We start from the raw sequence: 22,810 nt of genomic DNA, 5'->3' as shown, positions 1-22,810 counted from the left end.
CCTCCAAATCCTGGGACATCAGCCTTTACTTCTGGGACATCAGCCTTGAAGTCCAGCTTTCCTCCAAATCCTGGGACATCAGGCTTTACCTCTGGGGCATCAGCCTTGAAATCCAGCTTTCCTCCAAACCTTGAGACATCAGCCTTTACCTCTGGGACATCAGCCTTGAAATCCAGCTTTCCTCCAAATCCTGGGACATCAGCCTTTACCTCTGGGACATCAGCCTTGAAATCCAGCTTTCCTCCAAATCCTGGTACATTAGCCTTTATCTCTGGGACATCAGCCTTTGCCTCTGGGACATCAGCCTTGAAGTCCAGCTTTCCTCCAAATCCTGGGACATCAGTCTTTATCTCTGGGACATCAGCCTTGAAGTCCAACTTTCCTCCAAATCCTGGGACATCAGCCTTTATCTCTGGGACATCAGCCTTGAAGTCTAACTTTCCTGCAAACCCTGGGACATCAGCCTTTATCTCTGGGATATTAGCCTTTACCTCTGGGACGTGGGCATCCATTTCAATTTTTCCTCCAAATCCTGTAACATCAGTTTTCATTTCTGGAACATCAGCCTTAAAGTTCAAACCTCCACCAAAGCCTGGAATACAGGCTTTCACTTCTGGGACATCAGCACTGAAGTCCATTTTTCCTTTCAACCCAAGGCCGTCATTCTTTACCTCTGGGATATCTGCCATCATTTCTAGACCATTAGCCTTAGAACTCAATCCTCCTCCAAACCTTTGGGTATCTGCCTTTATTTCTGGAACACCAGCATTGATATTCAACTCTCCTGTACTGCCTGAGATTTCACCTGTAACTTCTGGAACATTACCCTTTATATCTGGAACATCAGTTTTAATATTTAATTTTCCTTCAAATCCTCCAACTTCAGCTTTCATTTGTGGGATATCTGACTTAAGACCAAAACTATTTCCATTTGTCCCAACAAGAACATCAGGAATTGTGGCCTGTAAACTAGCCCCAGCGTTGCAGTCAGGCAATTTTCCAGTAACACCAGCTTCAGGAACATCAATATTATGCTTTAATTTGTTCTTGCGCATTGGAGGAATTGGTGGCTCAGCTTTTACTTCAACTGCTGGCAATGATAGGTCACCATCCTCTACATATGGCCCTGTAACATCTATTTCACCGGTAATTCCTGGAACATCAGTCTCTATCTTTGTGGAGTAGCATTCACCCTCCATTTCTGAAGACTTTGGCTTTCCAAAGCATGATCCAAATTTGGCCTTTGGTCTTTTACTCTTCGTTTCTACACTGACGTCACCTTCAACCTCCGTCGTTGCAACATTCATTTCAGCAGACATTTCAGGACCTTCAATTTTGGCTTTTCTTGGTTTGTATTCACCCTCCACATCAGGAGTTTTCGGTTTCCCAAAGCAGGATCCTAACTTGGCCTTTCCTTTACCTCCTTTTATATTTACCTCTGGGGACTCTACTCTTGTATCTGGTGATGATACTGCAGCTTTAGTTTCACAGACTGGAATGTCCAAATCTACCTGAGCATCAAACGGTCTTATGTTAGCCGTCCCAGTTATTTCTGCATCGACTTTCTGCGCCTTTGTTGGAGAATAGTGACCCTTTGAAAGAGGACTTTTAGCTTTTCCTAACCATGATCCTATGTTGATTTTATGCTTTTCACTTTTAACTTTAATATCAGGAACAGTTGCATCAAGATCAGCATTGATATCTATGGATTCTGACTCACACTTTGTTTCAAGTTTGGGAGATTTTATACTAAGTTTTTCTGAAGGTATGGAAAAATCAGGTGAATCGACTTCGATAACCATTGAAGGGGAATCTCCTTCAAGTTTTACGCTTGGTAATTCTCCTGTAATTCCTCCTTCCATTTTTGGCACTGAGATTTCTGGTAGAGATGTATTTGATCCTTTGATATTCCCTGAAAAGCCTGGGAAACTCCCATTCATGTCTATTTTTGCATCACCCTCAAGCTTTACATCCAATTCATCCATTGGTCCATTAGTATCAATATTTGCCTTTACTTTTGGGGATGAAGGCAGCGTTCCCTCTATTCCGATATTGGAAAGTTCTGCCTTACCTCCCAGTTTAGCTTCAACTTTAGGGAGATCAGAAATGTTGCCTTCAATTTTTAATGTTGGCTCAGCCTTAGGAACGTCAATTCCCATTCCCATGTTGATATCACCTTTCACTTCTGGCAATCCAGGCACCTCAATATCAACAGAGGCATCTGGTGTCTTCACTTCCATTTTTTCTGTTGTGTATGGCATTTCTACTTCTGCTTTTGGAACTTCTATTTTGGGTCCTTCGATTCTAACTTTCGTTGGCTGGTAACCTGTTTCCACCTCAGTACCTTTCGGTTCCCCGAAGCAGGATCCAAGTTTCATGTTGGGCTTTTTACTTTTTCCTGTAACTTTAACGTCAGGGGTCTCACCATTCAACTCTGCCTCTCCTGTGGGTATTTGAACACTTGCTTCACCAGCTACTCCAGGACTGTCAATTCCAGGTTGGTATTTATCCTTTGGTCCTTCCAGTTCTCCAAAGCATGATCCGAGTTTGCCTTTTGACTTTTTGGTTTTAGTTTTTATCCTTGGTGCTTCTACACTGATGCTTCCTTCAATTTCTGGGGCTTCAGCATTAACTCCTGCCGAAGCTTCAGGACTCTTTACTTCTACTTTTCCTGGCTTATATTCACTCTCTAATCTAGGAGTCTTGGGTTTCCCAAAGCAGGATCCAAGCTTATTTTTTCTTTTATCTCCCTTTACATTAATATCAGGGGATTCCACTGCAACTGAGGGAGGAGTGACTTTACCTTCCACCTTTACTTCAGATGGTTCAGTATCAATGTCAGCCTTGGCCTTAGGAGCTATGATTTCACTACTGATCTCTAATTCTGGGCCTTCTAACTCAACTTTTCCAGGTTTATATTCGTCCTCAACTTTTGAGATTTTTGGCTTTCCGAAACATGATCCAAAGTCAGTCTTTGGTTTCGACTTCTCCGCCTTCACTTTCATATCTGGAGCTTCGACTGAGACTTCAGCTTTTGATTCTGGAACTTCGATGCTAGCCTGAGCACTTGCTTCAGGAATTTCAACATCAACTGGTATATATTCTCCTCCAGAATCCAATCTTTCTGGTTTCCCAAAGCATGATCCAAATTTAATCTTTGGTTTATCGCCTTTCACTTTCACTTTTGGAGCATCTATGTTAATACCAGCTTTCCCTTCAGGAACTTCAAAGTCAACAGTTGGTCCTGAAATATCAACGCCCGTATTTGGAGGATTTACATTCACCTCAGCCATGCCTTTTGGTAGTGAAATATCAATGTCCTGTTGTTCAACGCTTGGAATCTGAACTTCCACTTCAGCGGCAGCTCCTCCACTATATTCGGTGCTCAAATTTTCACCCAAAGTAATTTCTCTCTCTAAGAAATCACCTTTAAGAGACACTGATGGAAGTGTAGGTACAGCCACATTATCTTCTGGTAGCTCACTACCAGCTAAATTACCCTCAACTTTACCTTCTACTTTTGGAATTAACACCTCTGGTAAAGAAACATCAGTTCCTTTAATGTCTCCAGAAATACTTGGCAAATTCCCGCTAACGTCCACCTTTAAATCACCCTTAGGGAGTTCTCCCTTAAGCTTCACATCAGGAACTGCTTCACCAATGTCAAGGTTTGCTTTCACTTCAGGAGCTAAAGGCAACTTTCCTTCTACCTCAATATCAGGAAGTTCTGCCTTACCTCCCAGCTTGGCTTCAACTTTAGGGAGGTCAGGAATGACACCTTCAATTTTTAAAGTTGGCTCAGCTTTGGGAACATCAACTCCCATGCTGATATCACCTTTTACTTCGGGCAATCCAGGTATTTCTACATCTACAGAAGTCTTTGGTGCCTCTACTTCGATGTCCGCTTCAACCCTAGGTATCTCAACTTCTACTTTTGGAGACTTTATTTCAGGTCCTTTTATTTCAACATCTGGTGGTTGGTAACCTGCCTCTAATTTAGCACCCTTTGGCTTTCCAAAACAGGAACTAAAGTTCATTTTTGGTTTCTTCATACCTTTTTCTCCTTTAATTTTAGCGTCAGGGGCCTCAACGTTCAACATGGCATCTCCTTCAGGTGTTTTTACACTTGCTTCACCACTCACTCCTGGAACATCAACATCCATCTTTCCAGATTGGTATTCACCCTCTACGTTTGGAGACTTTGGTTTCCCAAAGCAAGATCCAAGCTTGGCTTTTGGTTTCTTTCCCTTGGCCTGTATCTCTGGAGCATCGACAATGACATCTCCTTTAACTTCTGTCCCTTCAACACGCACTCCTGCTGATACTTCAGGTTTTTCTAATTCTGCTTTCCCAGGCTTATACTCTCCTTCAATCTCACGTGTCTTTGGCTTTCCAAAGCAAGATCCGAGTTTGCCTTTTCCTTTACCTCCCTCTATTTTTACATTGGGAGACTCCACCGCTACATCAGGGGAAGACACACCCGCTTCCAGCTTTACATCGGGTGAATCAGTATCAATGTCACCCTTGGCCTCAGGAGCCTTGACCTCTGCACTGACTTCTACTTTGGGACCTTCTATTTCGAGTTTTCCAGGTTTATATTGACCTTCAACTTTTGGGGACTTTGGTTTTCCAAAGCATGATCCAAGTTTTCCTTTTCCTTTTGGCTTTTCAGCCTTCAGTTTCATGTCTGGGGTCTCTACACTGATCTCAGCCTTCGCTGCAGGAGCTGCAACACTGGCTTCAGCACCTGCTTCAGGAATATCAACATCAATCTTTCCTGGTTTATATTCTCCTTCTACCTCAACGCCTTTTGGTTTTCCAAAGCATGAACCGAATTTGCCCTTAGGTTTGTCTGCTTTTACCTTGACTTCAGGGGTATCTACATCAATTTCAGCCTTACCTCTCGGGACATCAACAGCAACACTTGGGCCTTCAATATTACCTTCAACTTTCAGACTGGCATCAGCTTTTCCTTCAACACCAACATCTGGAAGGGCTTTGATTTCTCCACCAGCTGAAACATAAGGTTCTTCCAACTTGCCTTTCTTGGGGCCTCCAAGACATGCGCATGGACCAAAGTTAGTTTTCATTCCTTTAAGCTTTGGTTTAGGAACATCAACTTCTCCTGATATTTGTGGGGTTTGAACTTCTGCCTTTATTTCAGCCGATGGTGGCGATGGTAATGAAACATTTGTTTCAGGAAGTTCAACTGTGGGTAGGTCGCCTTTAATTTCTCCTTCTACCTTTGGCATTGAAATCTCTGGCACAGGTATATCAGATCCCTTAATGTCTCCAGAGAAGCTTGGCAAATTCCCGCTAACATCCATTTCTAAGTCACCCTTAGGGAGTTCTCCCTTTAGCTTCACGTCAGGTAATGTTCCGCCAATGTCAACGTTTGCTTTCACTTCAGGAGCTGAAGGCAACTTTCCTTCTACCTCAATGTCAGGAAGTTCTGTCTTACCTCCTAGCTTAGCTTCAACTTTAGGGAGGTCAGGAATGTCACCTTCAATCTTTAAAGTTGGCTCAGCTTTGGAAACGTCAACTCCCATGCTGATATCACCTTTCACTTCAGGTAATTCAGGTATTTCTACATCAACAGAAGTCTTTGGTGCCTCCAGTTCGATGTTACCTTCAACATCAGGGATCTCAACTTCTACTTTTGGAGACTTTATTTCAGGTCCTATTTTGACGTCCGGTGGTTGGTAACCTGTTTCTACTTTGCCACCTTTTGGCTTTCCAAAACAGGAACCAAGATTTATTTTGGGTTTCTTCATACCTTTATCTCCTTTAGCTTTGGCGTCAGGAGCTTCAATGTCCAACTTCATATGTCCTTCAGGGGTCTTTGCACTTGCTTCACCGCTCACTCCAGGAACATCAACATCCACCTTTCCAGATTGATATTCACCTTCAACTTTTGGAGACTTTGGTTTTCCAAAGCAAGATCCAAGCTTAGCTTTTGGTTTCTTTCCCTTGGCCTGAATCTCTGGAGTATCGCCAAAGACATCTCCTTTAACTTCTGGTCCTTCAACACGCACTCCTGCTGATACTTCAGGTCCTTCTAATTCTGCTTTCCCAGGCTGATACTCTCCTTCAATCTTAGGAGTTTTTGGCTTTCCAAAGCAAGATCCCAGCTTACCCTTTCCTTTACCTCCCTTTATTTTCACATCTGGAGACTCCACCGCTACATCAGGGGAAGACACGCCAGCTTCCACCTTTACATCAGGTGACTCAATATCAATGTCACTTTTGGCCTCAGGAGCCTTGATCTCTCCACTGATTTCTCCCTTGGGACCTTCTACTTCAAGCTTTCCTGGTTTGTATTCACCTTTGATTTTTGGGGACTTTGGTTTCCCAAAGCAAGATCCAAATTTAGCTCTTGGTTTTGGCTTTTCAGGTTTAACTTTCACGTCTGGGCTCTCTACACTGATCTCAGCCTTCGCTGCAGGAGCTGCAACGCTGGCTTCAGCACCTGCTTCAGGAATATCAACATCAATCTTTCCTGGTTTATATTCTCCTTCTACCTCAACGCCTTTTGGTTTTCCAAAGCATGAACCGAATTTGCCCTTAGGTTTGTCTGCTTTCACCTTGACTTCAGGGGTATCTACATCAATTTCAGCCTTACCTCTCGGGACATCAACAGCAACACTTGGGCCTTCAATATCACCTTCAACTTTCAGACTGGCATCAGCTTTTCCTTCAACACCAACATCTGAAGGGGCTTTGATATCTGCACCAGCTGAAACATAAGGTTCTTCCAACTTGCCTTTCTTGGGGCCTCCAAGACATGCACATGGACCAAAGTTAGCTTTCTTTCCTTTAAGCTTTGGTTTAGGAACATCTACGTCTCCTGATATTTGTGGTGTTTGAACTTCTGCCTTTATTTCAACTGATGGTGGTGATGGTAATGACACTTTTGCTTCAGGTAGCTCAGCTGTGGGTAAGTCACCCTTAATTTCTCCTTCTACTTTTGGCACTGACATCTCTGGTAAAGAAACATCAGGTCCTTTAATGTCTCCAGAGAAGCTTGGTAAGTTCCCACTAACGTCCACCTCTAAGTCACCCTTTGGGAGTTCTCCCTCAAATTTCATGTCAGGCAATGTTCCGCCAATGTCAACGTTCGCTTTCACTTCAGGAGCTGAAGGCAACTTTCCTTCTACATCAATACCAGGAAGTTCTGCCTTACCTCCCAGCTTGGCTTCAACTTTAGGTAGGTCAGGAATTTCACCTTCAATCTTTAAAGTTGGCTCAGCTTTGGGAACGTCAACTCCCATGCTGATATCACCTTTTACTTCGGGCAATCCAGGTATTTCTACATCTACAGAAGTCTTTGGTGCCTCTACTTCGATGTCCCCTTCAACCTTAGGTATCTCAACTTCTACTTTCGGGGCCTTTATTTCAGGTCCTTTTATTTCAACATCTGGTGGTTGGTAATCTGCTTCTACTTTAGCACCCCTTGGCTTTCCAAAACAGGAACCAAAATTCATTTTCGGTTTCTTCATACCTTTTTCTCCTTTAATTTTGGTGTCAGGAGCCTCAATGTTCATCTTGGCATCTCCTTCAGGTGTTTTTACACTTGCTTCACCGCTCATTCCTGGAACATCAACATCCATCTTTCCAGGTTGGTATTCACCCTCTACTTTTGGAGACTTTGGTTTCCCAAAGCAAGATCCAAGCTTGGCTTTTGGTTTCTTTCCCTTGGCCTGTATCTCTGGAGCATCGCCAGTGGCCTCTCCCTTAAATTCTGGCCCTTCAACACGCATTTCTGCTGATACTTCAGGACCTTCTAATTCTGCTTTCCCAGGCTTATACTCTCCTTCAATCTTAGGAGTTTTCGGCTTTCCGAAGCAAGATCCGAGCTTACCCTTTCCATTACCTCCCTTTATTTTCACATCAGGAGATTCCACCGCTACATCAGGGGAAGACACTCCAGCTTCCACCTTTACATCGGGTGATTCAATATCAATGTCACCCTTTGCTCCAGGAACCTTGACCTCTCCACTGATTTCTGCCTCGGAACCTTCTACTTCAAGTTTTCCTAGTTTGTATTCACCTTGAACTTTGGGGGACTTTGGTTTTCCAAAGCATGATCCAAATTTAGATTTCACTTTTGGCTTTTCAGCCTTGACTTTCGTGTCTGGGCTCTCAACACTGATGTTAGCTTTCGCTGCAGGAGCAACAACGCTGGCTTCAGCACTTACTTCAGGAACATCAACATCAACCTTTCCTGGTTTATATTCCCCTTCTACATCAGTACCTTTTGGTTTTCCAAAGCATGATCCAAGTTTTCCTTTTCCTTTTGGCTTTTCAGCCTTCACTTTTACGTCTGGGCTCTCTACAGTGATCTCAGCCTTCGTTGCAGGAGCTGCAACGCTGGCTTCAGCACCTGCTTCAGGAATATCAACATCAATCTTTCCTGGTTTATATTCTCCTTCTACCTCAACGCCTTTTGGTTTTCCAAAGCATGAACCGAATTTGCCCTTAGGTTTGTCTGCTTTTACCTTGACTTCAGGGATATCTACATCAATTTCAGCCTTACCTCTCGGGACATCAACAGCAACACTTGGGCCTTCAGTATTACCTTCAACTTTCAGACTGGCATCAGCTTTTCCTTCAACACCAACATCTGGAGGGGCTTTGATTTCTGCACTAGCTGAAACATAAGGTTCTTCCAATTTGCCTTTCTTTGGGCCTCCAAGACATGCACATGGACCAAAGTTAGTTTTCTTTCCTTTAAGCTTTGGTTTAGGAACATCAACTTCTCCTGATATTTGTGGGGTTTGAACTTCTGCCTTTATTTCAGCCGATGGTGGCGATGGTAATGAAACACTTGTTTCAGGAAGTTCAACTGTGGGTAGGTCGCCTTTAATTTCTCCTTCTACCTTTGGCATTGAAATCTCTGGCACAGGTATATCAGACCCCTTAATATCTCCAGAGAAGCTTGGCAAATTCCCGCTAACATCCATTTCTAAGTCACCCTTAGGAGTTCTCCCTTTAGCTTCACGTCAGGTAATGTTCCGCCAATGTCAACGTTTGCTTTCACTTCAGGAGCTGAAGGCAAAATTCCTTCTACCTCAATGTCAGGAAGTTCTGCCTTACCTCCCAGCTTAGCTTCAACTTTAGGGAGGTCAGGAATGTCACCTTCAATCTTTAAAGTTGGCTCAGCTTTGGAAACGTCAACTCCCATGCTGATATCACCTTTCACTTTAGGTAATTCAGGTATTTCTACATCAACAGAAGTCTTTGGTGCCTCCAGTTCAATGTTACCTTCAACATCAGGGATCTCAACTTCTACTTTCGGAGACTTTATTTCAGGTCCTACTATTTTGACGTCTGGTGGTTGGTAACCTGCTTCTACTTTAGCACCTTTTGGCTTTCCAAAACAGGAACCAAGATTCATTTTGGGTTTCTTCATACCTTTATCTCCTTTAGCTTTGGTGTCAGGAGCTTCAATGTCCAACTTCATATGTCCTTCAGGGGTCTTTGCACTTGCTTCACCGCTCACTCCAGGAACATCAACATCCACCTTTCCAGATTGGTATTCACCTTCAACTTTTGGAGACTTTGGTTTCCCAAAGCAGGATCCAAGCTTTGCTTTTGGTTTCTTTCCCTTGGCCTGAATCTCTGGAGCATCACCAATGACATCTCCTTTAACTTCTGGTCCTTCAACACGCACTCCTGCTGATACTTCAGGTCCTTCTAATTCTGCTTTCCCAGGCTTATACTCTCCTTCAATCTTAGGAGTTTTCGGTTTTCCAAAGCAAGATCCCAGCTTACCCTTTCCTTTACCTCCCTTGATTTTCACATCAGGAGACTCCACCGCTACATCAGGGGAAGACACGCCAGCTTCCACCTTTACATCAGGTGACTCAATATCAATGTCACTTTTGGCCTCAGGAGCCTTGATCTCTCCACTGATTTCTCCCTTGGGACCTTCTACTTCAAGCTTTCCTGGTTTGTATTCACCTTTGATTTTTGGGGACTTTGGTTTTCCAAAGCAAGACCCAAATTTAGCTCTTGGTTTTGGCTTTTCAGGTTTAACTTTCATGTCTGGGCTCTCTACACTGATCTCAGCCTTCGCTGCAGGAGCTGCAACGCTGGCTTCAGCACCTGCTTCAGGAATATCAACATCAATCTTTCCTGGTTTATATTCTCCTTCTACCTCAACGCCTTTTGGTTTTCCAAAGCATGAACCGAATTTGCCCTTAGGTTTGTCTGCTTTCACCTTGACTTCAGGGGTATCTACATCAATTTCAGCCTTCCCTTTCGGGACATCAACAGCAACACTTGGGCCTTCAATATCACCTTCAACTTTCAGACTGGCATCAGCTTTTCCTTCAACACCAACATCTGGAGGGGCTTTGATTTCTGCACCAGCTGAAACATAAGGTTCTTCCAACTTGCTTTTCTTGGGGCCTCCAAGACATGCGCATGGACCAAAGTTAGCTTTCTTTCCTTTAAGCTTTGGTTTAGGAACATCTACGTCTCCTGATATTTGTGGTGTTTGAACTTCTGCCTTTATTTCAGCTGATGGTGGTGATGGTAATGACACTTTTGCTTCAGGTAGCTCAGCTGTGGGTAGGTCGCCCTTAATTTCTCCTTCTACTTTTGGCACTGACATCTCTGGTAAAGAAACATCAGGTTCTTTAATGTCTCCAGAGAAGCTTGGTAAGTTCCCACTAACGTCCACCTCTAAGTCACTCTTAGGGAGTTCTCCCTCAAATTTCACGTCAGGCAATGCTCCGCCAATGTCAACGTTTGCTTTCATTTCAGGAACTGAAGGCAACTTTCCTTCTACATCAATATCAGGAAGTTCTGCCTTACCTCCCAGTTTGGCTTCAACTTTAGGTAGGTCAGGAATATCACCTTCAATCTTTAAAGTTGGCTCAGTTTTGGGAACGTCAACTCCTATGATGAGATCACCTTTTACTTCGGGCAATTCAGGTATTTCTACATCTACAGAAGTCTTTGGTGCCTCTACTTCGATGTCCCCTTCAACCCTAGGTATCTCAACTTCTACTTTCGGGGCCTTTATTTCAGGTCCTTTTATTTCAACGTCTGGTGGTTGGTAACCTGCCTCTAATTTAGCACCCTTTGGTTTTCCAAAACAGGAACCAAAGTTCATTTTCGGTTTCTTCATATCTTTTTCTCCTTTGATTTTGGCGTCAGAAGCCTCAACGTTCAACTTGGCATCTCCTTCAGGTGTTTTTACACTTGCTTCACCGCTCATTCCTGGAACATCAACATCCATCTTTCCAGGTTGGTATTCACCCTCTACTTTTGGAGACTTTGGTTTCCCAAAGCAAGATCCAAGCTTGGCTTTTGGTTTCTTTCCCTTGGCCTGTATCTCTGGAGCATCGCCAGTGGCCTCTCCCTTAAATTCTGGCCCTTCAACACGCATTTCTGCTGATACTTCAGGACCTTCTAATTCTGCTTTCCCAGGCTTATACTCTCCTTCAATCTTAGGAGTTTTTGGCTTTCCAAAGCAAGATCCCAGCTTACCCTTTCCTTTACCTCCCTTTATTTTCACATCAGGAGACTCCACCGCTACATCAGGGGAAGACACGCCAGCTTCCACCTTTACATCAGGTGACTCAATATCAATGTCACTTTTGGCCTCAGGAGCCTTGATCTCTCCACTGATTTCTCCCTTGGGACCTTCTACTTCAAGCTTTCCTGGTTTGTATTCACCTTTTGATTTTTGGGGACTTTGGTTTCCCAAAGCATGGTCCAAATTTAGATTTCACTTTTGGCTTTTCAGTCTTGACTTTCGTGTCTGGGCTCTCAACACTGATGTTAGCTTTTGCTGCAGGAGCAGGAACGCTGGCTTCAGCACTTACTTCAGGAACATCAGCATCAACCTTTCCTAGTTTATATTCTCCTTCTACACCAGTACCTTTTGGTTTTCCAAAGCATGAACCAAATTTCGCCTTTCCTTTTGGCTTTTCAGCCTTCACTTTCACGTCTGGGCTCTCTACAGTGATCTCAGCCTTCGCTGCAGGAGCAGCAACGCTGGCTTCAGCACCTGCTTCAGGAATATCAACATTAATTTTTCCTGGTTTATATTCTCCTTCTACCTCAACGTCTTTTGGTTTTCCAAAGCATGAACCGAATTTGCCCTTAGGTTTGTCTGCTTTCACCTTGACTTCAGGGGTATCTACATCAATTTCAGCCTTCCCTTTTGGAACGTCAACAGCAACACTTGGGCCTTCAATATCACCTTCAACTTTCAGATTGGCATCAGCTTTTCCTTCAATACCAACATCTGGAGGGGCTTTGATTTCTGCACCAGCTGAAACATAAGGTTCTTCCAACTTGCCTTTCTTGGGACCTCCAAGGCATGCACATGGACCAAAGTTAGCTTTCTTTCCTTTAAGCTTTGGTTTAGGAACATCGACGCCTCCTGATATTTGTGGTGTTTGAACTTCTGCCTTTATTTCAGCTGATGGTGGTGATGGTAATGACACTTTTGCTTCAGGTAGCTCAGCTGTGGGTAAGTCTCCCTTAATTTCTCCTTCTACTTTTGGCACTGACATCTCTGGTAAAGAAACATCAGGTCCTTTAATGTCTCCAGAGAAGCTTGGTAAGTTCCCACTAACGTCCACCTCTAAGTCACCCTTAGGGAGTTCTCCCTCAAATTTCACGTCAGGCAATGTTCCGCCAATGTCAACGTTTGCTTTCACTTCAGGAACTGAAGGCAACTTTCCTTCTACATCAATATCAGGAAGTTCTGCCTTACCTCCCAACTTGGCTTCAACTTTAGGGAGGTCAGGAATGTCACCTTCAATTTTTAAAGTTGGCTCAGCTTTGGGAACATCAACTCCCATGCTGATATCACCTTTTACTTCGGGCAATCCAGGTATTTCTACTTCTACAGAAGTCTTTGGTGCCTCTACTTCGATGTCCCCTTCAAACTTAGGTATCTCAACTTCTACTTTTGGAGCCTTTATTTCAGGTCCTTTTATTTCAACGTCTGGTGGATGGTAATCTGCTTCTACTTTACCACCCTTTGGTTTTCCAAAACAGGAACCAAACTTCATTTTCGGTTTCTTCATACCTTTTTCTCCTTTAATGTTGGCGTCAGGGCCCTCAACGTTCAACTTGGTATCTCCTTCAGGTGTTTTTACACCTGCTTCACCGCTCACTCCTGGAACATTAACATCCATCTTTCCAGGTTGGTATTCACCCTCTACTTTTGGAGACTTTGGTTTCCCAAAGCAAGATCCAATCTTGGCTTTTGGTTTCTTTCCCTTGGCCTGTATCTCTGGAGCATCGCCAGTGACCTCTCCTTTAGATTCTGGGCCTTCAACACGCGCTCCTGCTGATAATTCAGGTCCTTCTAATTCTACTTTCCCAGGCTTATACTCTCCTTCAATCTCAGGAGTTTTTGGCTTTCCGAAGCAGGATCCGAGTTTGCCTTTTCCTTTACCTCCCTTTATTTTCACATCGGGAGATTCCACCGCTACATCAGGGGAAGACACTTCAGCTTCCACCTTTACATCGGGTGACTCAATATCAATGTCACCCTTGGCCTCAGGAGCCTTTACCTCTCCACTGATTTCTACTTCTGGATCTTCTATTTCAAGTTTTCCTGGTTTGTATTGACCTTCAACTTTTGGGGACTTTGGTTTTCCAAAGCATGATCCAAATTTCGACTTTCCTTTTGTCTTATCAGCCTTCAGTTTCACGTCTGGACTCTCTACACTGATCTCAGCCTTTGCTACAGGAGCTGCAACGCTGGCTTCAGCACCTGCTTCAGGAACATCAACATCAATCTTTCCTGGTTTATATTCTCCTTCTACCTCAACGCCTTTTGGTTTTCCAAAGCATGAACCGAACTTGCCCTTAGGTTTGTCTGCTTTCACCTTGACTTCAGGGGTATCTACATCAATTTCAGCCTTCCCCTTCGGGACGTCAACAGCAACACTTTGGCCTTCAATATCACCTTCAACTTTCAGACTGGCATCAACTTTTCCTTCAACACCAACATCTGGAGGGGCTTTGATTTCTGCACCAGCTGAAACATAAGGTTCTTCCAACTTGCCTTTCTTTGGGCCTCCAAGACATGCACATGGACCAAAGTTAGTTTTCTTTCCTTTAAGCTTTGGTTTAGGAACATCTACGTCCCCTGATATTTGTGGGGTTTGAACTTCTGCCTTTATTTCAGCCGATGGTGACGATGGCAATGACACTTGTGCTTCAGGAAGCTGAGCTGTGGGGAAGTCGCCTTTAATTTCTCCTTTTACTTTTGGCATTTGTATCTCTGGTAAAGAAACATCAGGTCCCTTAATCTCTGCAGAGAAGCTTGGCATATTCCCGCTGACATCCATTTTCAAGTCATCGTTAGGGAGTTCTCCCTCTAGCTTCACGTCAGGCAATGTTCCGCCAATGTCAACGTTTGCTTTCACTTCAGGAGGTGAAGGCAACCTTCGTTCTACTTCAATATCAGGAAGTCCTGCCTTACCTCCCAGCTTGGCTTCAAGTTTAGGGAGGTCAGGAATGTCACCTTCAATCTTTAAAGTTGGCTCAGCTTTGGAAACGTCAACTCCCATGCTGATATCTCCTTTCACATCAGGAGGTGAAGGCAGCTTTCCTTCTACATCAATATCAGGAAGTTCTGCCTTACCTCCCAGCTTGGCTTCAACTTTAGGGAGGTCAGGAATGTCACCTTCAATCTTTAAAGTTGGCTCAGTTTTAGGAACGTCTCCCAAGCTGATATCACCTTTCACTTCGGGCAATCTGGGTAATTTTACATCCACAGAAGTTTTTGCTGGCTCCAGTTCGATGTTCCCTTCAACATCAGGGATTTCATCTTCTAATTTCGGAGCCTTTATTTCAGGTCCTTCTAGTCTAACGTCTGGTGGTTGGTAACCTGCTTCTACTTTAGCACCCTTTGGTTTTCCAAAACAGTAACCAAGGTTCATTTTGGGTTTCTTCATACCTTTTTCTCCTTTCACGTTGGCGTCAGGGGCCTCAACGTTGAACTTGGCATCTCCTTCAGATGTTTTTACACTTGCTTCACCGCTCACTCCTGGAACATCAACATCCACCTTTCCTGGTTGGTATTCAGCCTCAACTTTTGGAGACTTCGGTTTCCCAAAGCAAGATCCAAGCTTGGCTTTTGGTTTCTTTCCCTTGGCTTGTATCTCTGCAGCATCGTCAGTTAAGTCTCCTTTAATTTCTGGCCCTTCAACATGCACTCCTGCTGATACTTTGGGACTTTCCAATTCTGCTTTTCCAGGCTTATACTCTCCTTCAATATCAGTAGTTTTCGGTTTTCCGAAGCAAGATCCAAGCTTGCCCTTTCCTTTACCTCCCTTTATTTTCACATCAGGAGACTCTACCGCTACTGCAGGGGAAGGCATTCCAGCTTCCACCTTTATATCAGGTGATTCAATATCAATGCCACCCTTCACCTCTGGAGCCTTGACCTCTCCGCTGACTTCTACCTCTGGGCCTTCTTTACTTAAACTTGCTACGTCTCCTTGTACCTCAAAATCACTTTTTATTCTTAATGTTGGTTCTGCTTTTGCTTTTAGATCCAAATCTGGCATATCAGCTTTTCCCTCCAAAACGGCTTCTACTTTTGGAATAGACGGCACTGTTGTAGTGAGGGACAACTTTGTGTCAGTTCCTTCCCCAAAATTAACTTCACCTTCTGGTATTTGCATTTCTGCCTCTGCATTTGGCACTTCAGCTTTAACATTTGCTCTCACTGAAGGCATTTCAGCCTTGACATCGTGGTCTGGTCCTACTGAATATGAAAATTCATTGGATGTGTCACATTTAGGTTCCTTAGGTTTGCCAAAGCACGATGATAATTTCACGTTTTTCTTTTTCGTGCGTTTGTCACGCCTAATATCTGCATTAGGCAAGTCACCACTTAATTCACCTTTTGCAGAAAGTTCTCCTGTGCTGGTAGATTGTGCTTTAATTTCTGCTTCTTCCTCAAGATTCATTTCATTGTCCAGTTTTGGTTCCTTAGTTTTTCCAAAGCATGAACCCATTTTTGCTTTAGGTGATTTCTTTTTTATTTCTGGACCTCTCACATCAGCTGTAAGAGACGCATCTATATCTGCATTACCTTCTCCAACTTCAGCCTCTGTAGCTACAGCCTCTGTAGGCTCTATACTCCCATCGGGCCTCGCTATATCAACTGAGACATAAGGTTCTTCTGCTTCTAGTTTTGAGGGTGGACTGAGGCATGAACAAGGTCCACCATTTATCTTTTTCTTCTTAGGTACCGAGATCTTCTTATCGCTAACCGGAACGCCTCCACTCAGATCAACTGCATCAACGACAGGCTCAGGGCCTGAAACTTGTAAATCAACGCCTTTCAACTTGGATTGCTCGCCGTCTTTAGTGACTGACACATCTCCCTCAGCTTCAGCACTAAGCTTCGGAGCATCACTATGAAAATCTAAGTCAACTTTGGCTCTACCGGAAGGTAGACTACTTGTCATTTCCATCTCAGGCAACGTGCCAGATACTCCACCACCCACCCCAACAGATCCAGAACCCACAGAACCACACACCCCGTCATCTTTAACTACATCAGGAAGCAATGGAGCACCCATGCCTGAAAATTCTTGTAAATCGGGTAATGGAAGGTTTGGTGAGACAGATATGTTATAAGTGTCATTCGCGTGCGCGCCGACTTTCACCCCCCCATTATTTTGCGGCCCCACATCTCCAGCAGAGATGGAAGTCTGCGCGCCATGCTCTGCACCATTGATCATTGGTAAATTTGACCTACTGTGACCATCAAGTCCTGGGGAGAGGAGGGCACTCAGTTCAGCCTCAAGTTTACTCAGAGAGTCATTATGAGTGCGAGTGCTTAGGTCTGATCCAGTGACAGTTACATGAGAAGACAGTGTTTTCTGAGTGGTGGTGACGGTCACCACACCCCCTTGCCCATCAGAAATAGTCTTAACAGTGGTCTTGGTCTCTACTTTAGGGTTTCCTCGGAGTTCTTCAATCACATCCTTCAAGTCCTGATTCATGTTGGTACTGCCACTAATCTGAATGGGAGACAGATCCGTGCGCTCATCTGGCCTCGTACATTCATGAAGGAGGCTGTATCCTGGAGCGTCTCCATCCTCTCCCTTCACCATGCTCTTGCTGACGCTGATAAGTTTGCCGTCACGTGTTTGCCAGGCCGGAGAGCTTGAACTTCCGTTCGAATCCCTAGTTGTTTCATTAGTCGTGATTTTGTATGAGTGGATGCGAGTCGTCTCGGTACTCATCTTTGGATCTTTTTTAGTCTCCACTTTAACACCAGTGATGCCAGAGCCTTCATTGCCACCTGCACCTGTGTTTACCTGAATATCATTGACATCCTTACCGTCTTTAGCCAATTTGCCCTTCGTCTTGTCGCCGCCATTGGTGATGTTTAACAGCCACGAGCGTCTCTTGTTTTCGCTGTGGCCAAAGACGGCGGAGTCCCTGAACCGCCACGAGAACCGCTTGTGTTCCTCCCCTGGCGGCGGCGGCGGCGGGTATGGAGGCGGAGAATCAAGGTCATCGTCGCCTATCGACTCCACCTCTTCCTCGCGGGGCAGGGGCGGGAGGGGCCGCGATGTGCAGTATGGTGGCTCAACATGCCTCCGCCCCGCCAGCTTACCCTCAACATTACCCATGACGCATTGGTTCACACTTCACAGTAACATACATTAGGAATTCACTTTGAGTAAGATTTCAGAGTGACCATCATAATACTGACATCATTGCACACCACCACACTTTAAAAGATATTCCACGAACACAGCATACACTGTTATCCCTTGCGAGGAGGCAGCAGGACGATTCACGAGAGACCCACCTTCCCTCCCAACAGGTCCTGCATTTTCACGTGGTAGTCAAGTAAATCCAAGCTACCACTGCGATTCAACTAGTGCTCGTCAAACTTGTATAAGCAAAGGCCCACGTGTTATGCCAATCGGCGTAGAGCAAGACCCACGCGCGCTCCAGGACGTGGGGCGGCCTGGGCGTGGCCGCGAGGAGGCTCTCAGGTGGGCGGGTGTGAGGGCGAGCGAGCGACACGAGACGGTGCCGACGGTGCGACAGCGGCGGCGGCGGGTTTACTACTGAGACTGACGCGGGCACGGCGGAGCTGTGCGAGTGGCGGCCATCAGGGCACCCCTCCACTGCTGGCCCCGCCCCCTCCCCCACCTGCCCACGCTCACTCCTTCCCAGAACCCCTGCGGCCCCCGCCACCAGCCACCCACGCGCTGGTCACCACAATAGAAGGTCATGTTGGGGGTGGGGTGTGTGGTGCAGGGGAGGAGATGAGCCTTCAGAAGCAGTGGGTCATTGATGTGATGTCAACGGTGAAAATAATCCACATCCTTCCCTCCTCTCTCTCTCTCTCTCTCTCTCTCTCTCTCTCTCTCTCTCTCCTTCCCAATAATGAATGAACTAAACGAGACAAAACACACACACACACACACACACACACACACACACACACACACACACACACACACACATTCTACAATCGTAAACAATACATATCTGGTATGAAAATACCACAACACTCATCTGATAAAATATCGAAGAAATCCAAGACATAATCTGATCTCACAACACTTATCTTGTAAGTCCTATCTTCCATGAGAGAGAGAGAGAGAGAGAGAGAGAGAGAGAGAGAGAGAGAGAGAGAGAGAGAGAGAGAGAGGTTTTGTGCGCTATTATCACCGCTTGCCGCCTCTTTCTTCTCATTTCCTTGCGTGTATGAAGGTCTATTTGAGCTCCTGTGTGTGTGTGTGTGTGTGTGTGTGTGTGTGTGTGTGTGTGTGTGTGTGTGTGTGTGTGTGTGCGCGCGCACACACACACACACACACACACACACACACACACACACACACACACACACACACACGAGGGTCAAGGTGTTAGGTTTCAGAAGCGAGATGCTGGAAGGGAAAGGAAGGAGGAAGGGGGGTAAGAGAGAGAGAGAGAGAGAGAGAGAGAGAGAGAGAGAGAGAGAGAGAGAGAGAGAGAGAGAGAGAGAGAGAGGGCCATCATGGGGATAGGAACACATGTTGGGCGCACGCGCACACACACACACACACACACACACACACACACACACACACACACACATCTATGCGAGGTGGTGGAGGAGGAGGAGGAGGAGGAGAGGAAGATGGGAGAGCCTGCTAGTTAATCTAAACATTTCTTCATCTTTCGGTTGAGACTCAAGAATACTTTCACTTTTTATCAAGTTTGTGTTCAATTTACTTTTTAAATACACATATAACATCAGTAAGTACTAAGCAGAACATGACTCCTACATGAGAGCAGGTGCCAAGTGCACATGAAAGCCTCTCACTAACCAGTCTAGGCAACAGTAACAGATCAACTCCAAACGCACGACTCATAAAAACAAACACTTGAAAAAATACGCATCATATCCAGTAGACACTTTTTTCCTTCCACTTACAGTCACCAGGGGACAGCAATCACTCTTACAGTCCTCTATCTCCCAGACTCTCCAAGCAGGGAAGGAGTTGTTTAGTGTATAAGAACATAAGAGTTAAGCAGATCTACGTGCGGGATCTCCTGCATATAAATAAGCATCTATGACTATATCCACCTATCATCCCCATCCATGAATGAGTCTAATCTCCTAACCCCTTCAATACTTGGGTATGGGTTCTGGGTATGATTTGAAGATTTTATTCAGATAAGGAAGGGTGTATGGAGGTCAGAAGATTAATGGCCAGAGTCTGCACTATTTTAATCCCAATATATAAGTATCTGAAACTGTATAAAATCACAAAATAGTAAGTATAGAATGAATATGAAAATGCGTCATGGTACTTAAGTGGTTAAAGCTTCCTACTGACTCGCCACTAATCACTCAGCCTATTCTAGTTATCTACCTTCTTATGTGAGACGATTTAAACTTAATCTCATTACTGGCAGTTCTCCCCTTTGACATGCCACCACCCTTGTTGTATCCTTCATTCCACTTGAATTAATGCATATCTTAGGTCTTCCCCCGGACAAATTGCACACTAAGTTACTAGAATGCTTGGTAATTAACCCTTCAGTATGCGTTTACTATTTGGTGATTTTATACAACTTCAGATACTTATGTTGGGATTAGAATAGTGAGGACTCCGGACATTAATCTTCTGACCTCCGTGAACCTTTCCTAAACTAAATAAAATCGTCCAATCATATCTAAAACTCATGGTAAAAAAAGCATTCCGGTACTAGAGGTTAAATACATTAGGATGCTAAGACTTGCCAGCACCATATTCAGTAACAGCTCAGCGCCACCCACACCTCCACTATTTCAAAAGGCTCCCGTTTAAGTGACACAAGTTTTCAAGGGTGTTTTTACAGTTCTAATAACAAATGAAAATGGTTACTATAGAATTCACAGGAGAAATACCCTAAGAAACCCGGCTTGTCATCTCCGTGTCTTTGGAAAATAGTCCTGGTGAGACAGCGGAGCGTTTCAGAATACAGACCTTTCGGAGAAGTGAGGTTCCTTCCACGCCAACACTTAGGAGGTGCCCAAGACGCGCTGGATCACCTCACAGTCTTGTTGGTTAGTTTGTTGTTCATTCCCGCCTTGGTTTACGTGTATTTATTTATTATTACTTTCCTGTTGGTGGCTGTTTGTTTACCGGATGTGGAACAGATGCTGCTTCTGCTCTCTCTCTCTCTCTCTCTCTCTCTCTCTCTCTCTCTCTCTCTCTAAACAATAGAGGTCCCGATATATCGAGTTTCGACTAATTTCTCTCTCTCTCTCTCTCTCTCTCTCTCTCTCTCTCTCTCTCTCTCTCTCTCTCTCTCTCTCTCTCTCTCTCTCTCTCTGTGTGTGTGTGTGTGTGTGTGTGTGTGTGTGTGTGTGTGTGTGTGTTTGCACGCGCGTGACGAGCCTCGCAGCACCATGGAGACTCCAGGCGGTTGTGGATTAGTATCTAACCAAGGCGCCGCCCTCTCTCTTTCACCCTCTCTCTCTCTCTCTCTCTCTCTCTCTCTCTCTCTCTCTCTCTCCGCCTCAGGGAGCAAAAGGTACAATGCATATGGAGAAGAAATGGACAGTAGATGTGAATACGTTACGTCACTCACTGGAGATTTGCCGGGACGAGTGATCACTACCAGAGGGATGAAGCAGAAAAAGTCCTAATGTCTCGCAAACACAAGGACATTTAAAAGAGTCTCCTAATGAGGTACGATGAATCAATTGAGCAGCGTACAAATATGGCAAGTTAATCGGAAAGTCAATAAAAGCGTGACTGCAACCCCTCGACCTTACTTGCATAACACTATTGTCCGTTTGCATTAGCGTGGCGGACAAACTCGGTCCCTTCCTCCTCCCGAGACGCTCCCCATTGGCTGCATCTTCTGGGAGGCTCAACGTGATTGGTGGCTGCTGGAGTGGGGAAAAACACCGCATCTTACCTTAGCACAATAAAAAGAAAGGAGATATAAAGGAAAATAATGGAAAAATAATACAATCTCAGTGTGTGTGTGTGTGTGTGTGTGTGTGTGTGTGTGTGTGTGTGTGTGTGTGTGTGTGTGTGTGTGTATTATTGCAGGACCGGAAAGGCTGGTTGTCCCAAAGGGCGCGGGGACGGATGGACGGGCGTGGGCGACGGGACAGGGAGGAGTGGAGGGGCGTGGATGTGGGGATGAACGAGGGATGAGCTGAGAGGGAGGTGAAGGAGGGCGTGTAAAGGTGTGGGGAAAATGAGAGAGAGAGAGAGAGAGAGAGAGAGAGAGAGAGAGAGAGAGAGAGAGAGAGAGAGAGAGAGAGAGAGGATATGGACCAACGTTTGTGAGAGAAAAAGAAGAGAGGTACGGAGAGGAGATTGGGTTAAAGGAGAGGAGGAGAGGGGAAGGAAGAGGGGAAGGGAGAGAGGAGTTGGGAGAGGGGAGAGGGGTTGGGAACAATGAGATGGCTTGCGTTATAACAACATCCGGGGCGGCCACTCTTGATTTCCTCCCCCTCCTCCCCTTTTCCCCTCCCCAACTTCACTATATTCATCACCCCCCACAGTTCCCACCCCCTTCCCATATCACCCTAATTCCTCCCCACTCACCCTCACCTCTCACCCTTCTCCGCTCTCTCTCTCTCTCTCTCTCTCTCTCTCTCTATTCCTATTTTTTCCCTCTCTTATCTCACCTTCCTTTCCTTCCACCCAGCCACTCCTCCACTAGTCAGACATTAGAACACACACACACACACACACACACACACACACACACACACACACACACACACACACACACACACACACACGCACCCACAATGCTACGGCCGTGAGTGTTTAACGAGAAAGTTGAAAAGGAGAATAAGTTTTTTTTTTCCAGACTTTCAGATCGTGAGCAGAAAATTTCCCCAAGCAAGGACGAGGTGTTGATTGTTGATCCTACACACACACACACACACACACACACGCAGGTAATACGGTCGGCTGATTCTCGTGTCAGGTAATTAATCGCACGCCTGTTTTATTTACTCCTTTTCTGTGTGTGTGTGTTTTTTTTATTATTGTTTTTCCTCGTCCGTGAACAGTTGAACATTCTTTTTCTTTTTTTTCTTTGTAATTTTTATTTTCGGCCTTGTTTACTGAAGGCACGTGTTGATTTCTATCATTAAGTTTGGTTAAGGTTAAGTTATTATTTTTTTTTACTATTTTTTTATTTACATTTTTTACGGTGATGTATGTGTGTGTGTGTGTGTGTGTGTGTGTGTGTGTGTGTGTGTGTGTGTGTGTGTGTGTGTGTGTGTGTGTGTGTGTTTATACGACACACACACACACACACACACACACACACACACACACAC

General features: G+C 44.9%; 1 protein-coding gene across 1 annotated transcript in view; it reads right to left on the bottom strand.

Annotated features, from left to right (window-relative positions):
• The window catches only part of LOC123508468 (neuroblast differentiation-associated protein AHNAK-like), a 67,309-nt gene extending 49,224 nt beyond the window's left edge, over positions 1-18,085 (bottom strand). Inside the window, 3 exon segments of the mRNA XM_045262220.1 lie at positions 291-8,983; positions 8,986-11,692; positions 11,694-18,085. Coding sequence (XP_045118155.1) covers positions 291-8,983; positions 8,986-11,692; positions 11,694-17,636 — 17,343 coding nt within the window. The 5' untranslated portion in view covers positions 17,637-18,085.
• Between the last annotated feature and the right edge of the window lie 4,725 nt (positions 18,086-22,810).

This window comes from Portunus trituberculatus, chromosome 24, assembly GCF_017591435.1.
Source record: "Portunus trituberculatus isolate SZX2019 chromosome 24, ASM1759143v1, whole genome shotgun sequence".
In the NCBI taxonomy this organism is placed as follows: domain Eukaryota; kingdom Metazoa; phylum Arthropoda; class Malacostraca; order Decapoda; family Portunidae; genus Portunus; species Portunus trituberculatus.
The sequence above is the reverse complement of the archived record's forward strand: the minus strand, read 5'-3'. Positions and strand labels throughout refer to the sequence as shown.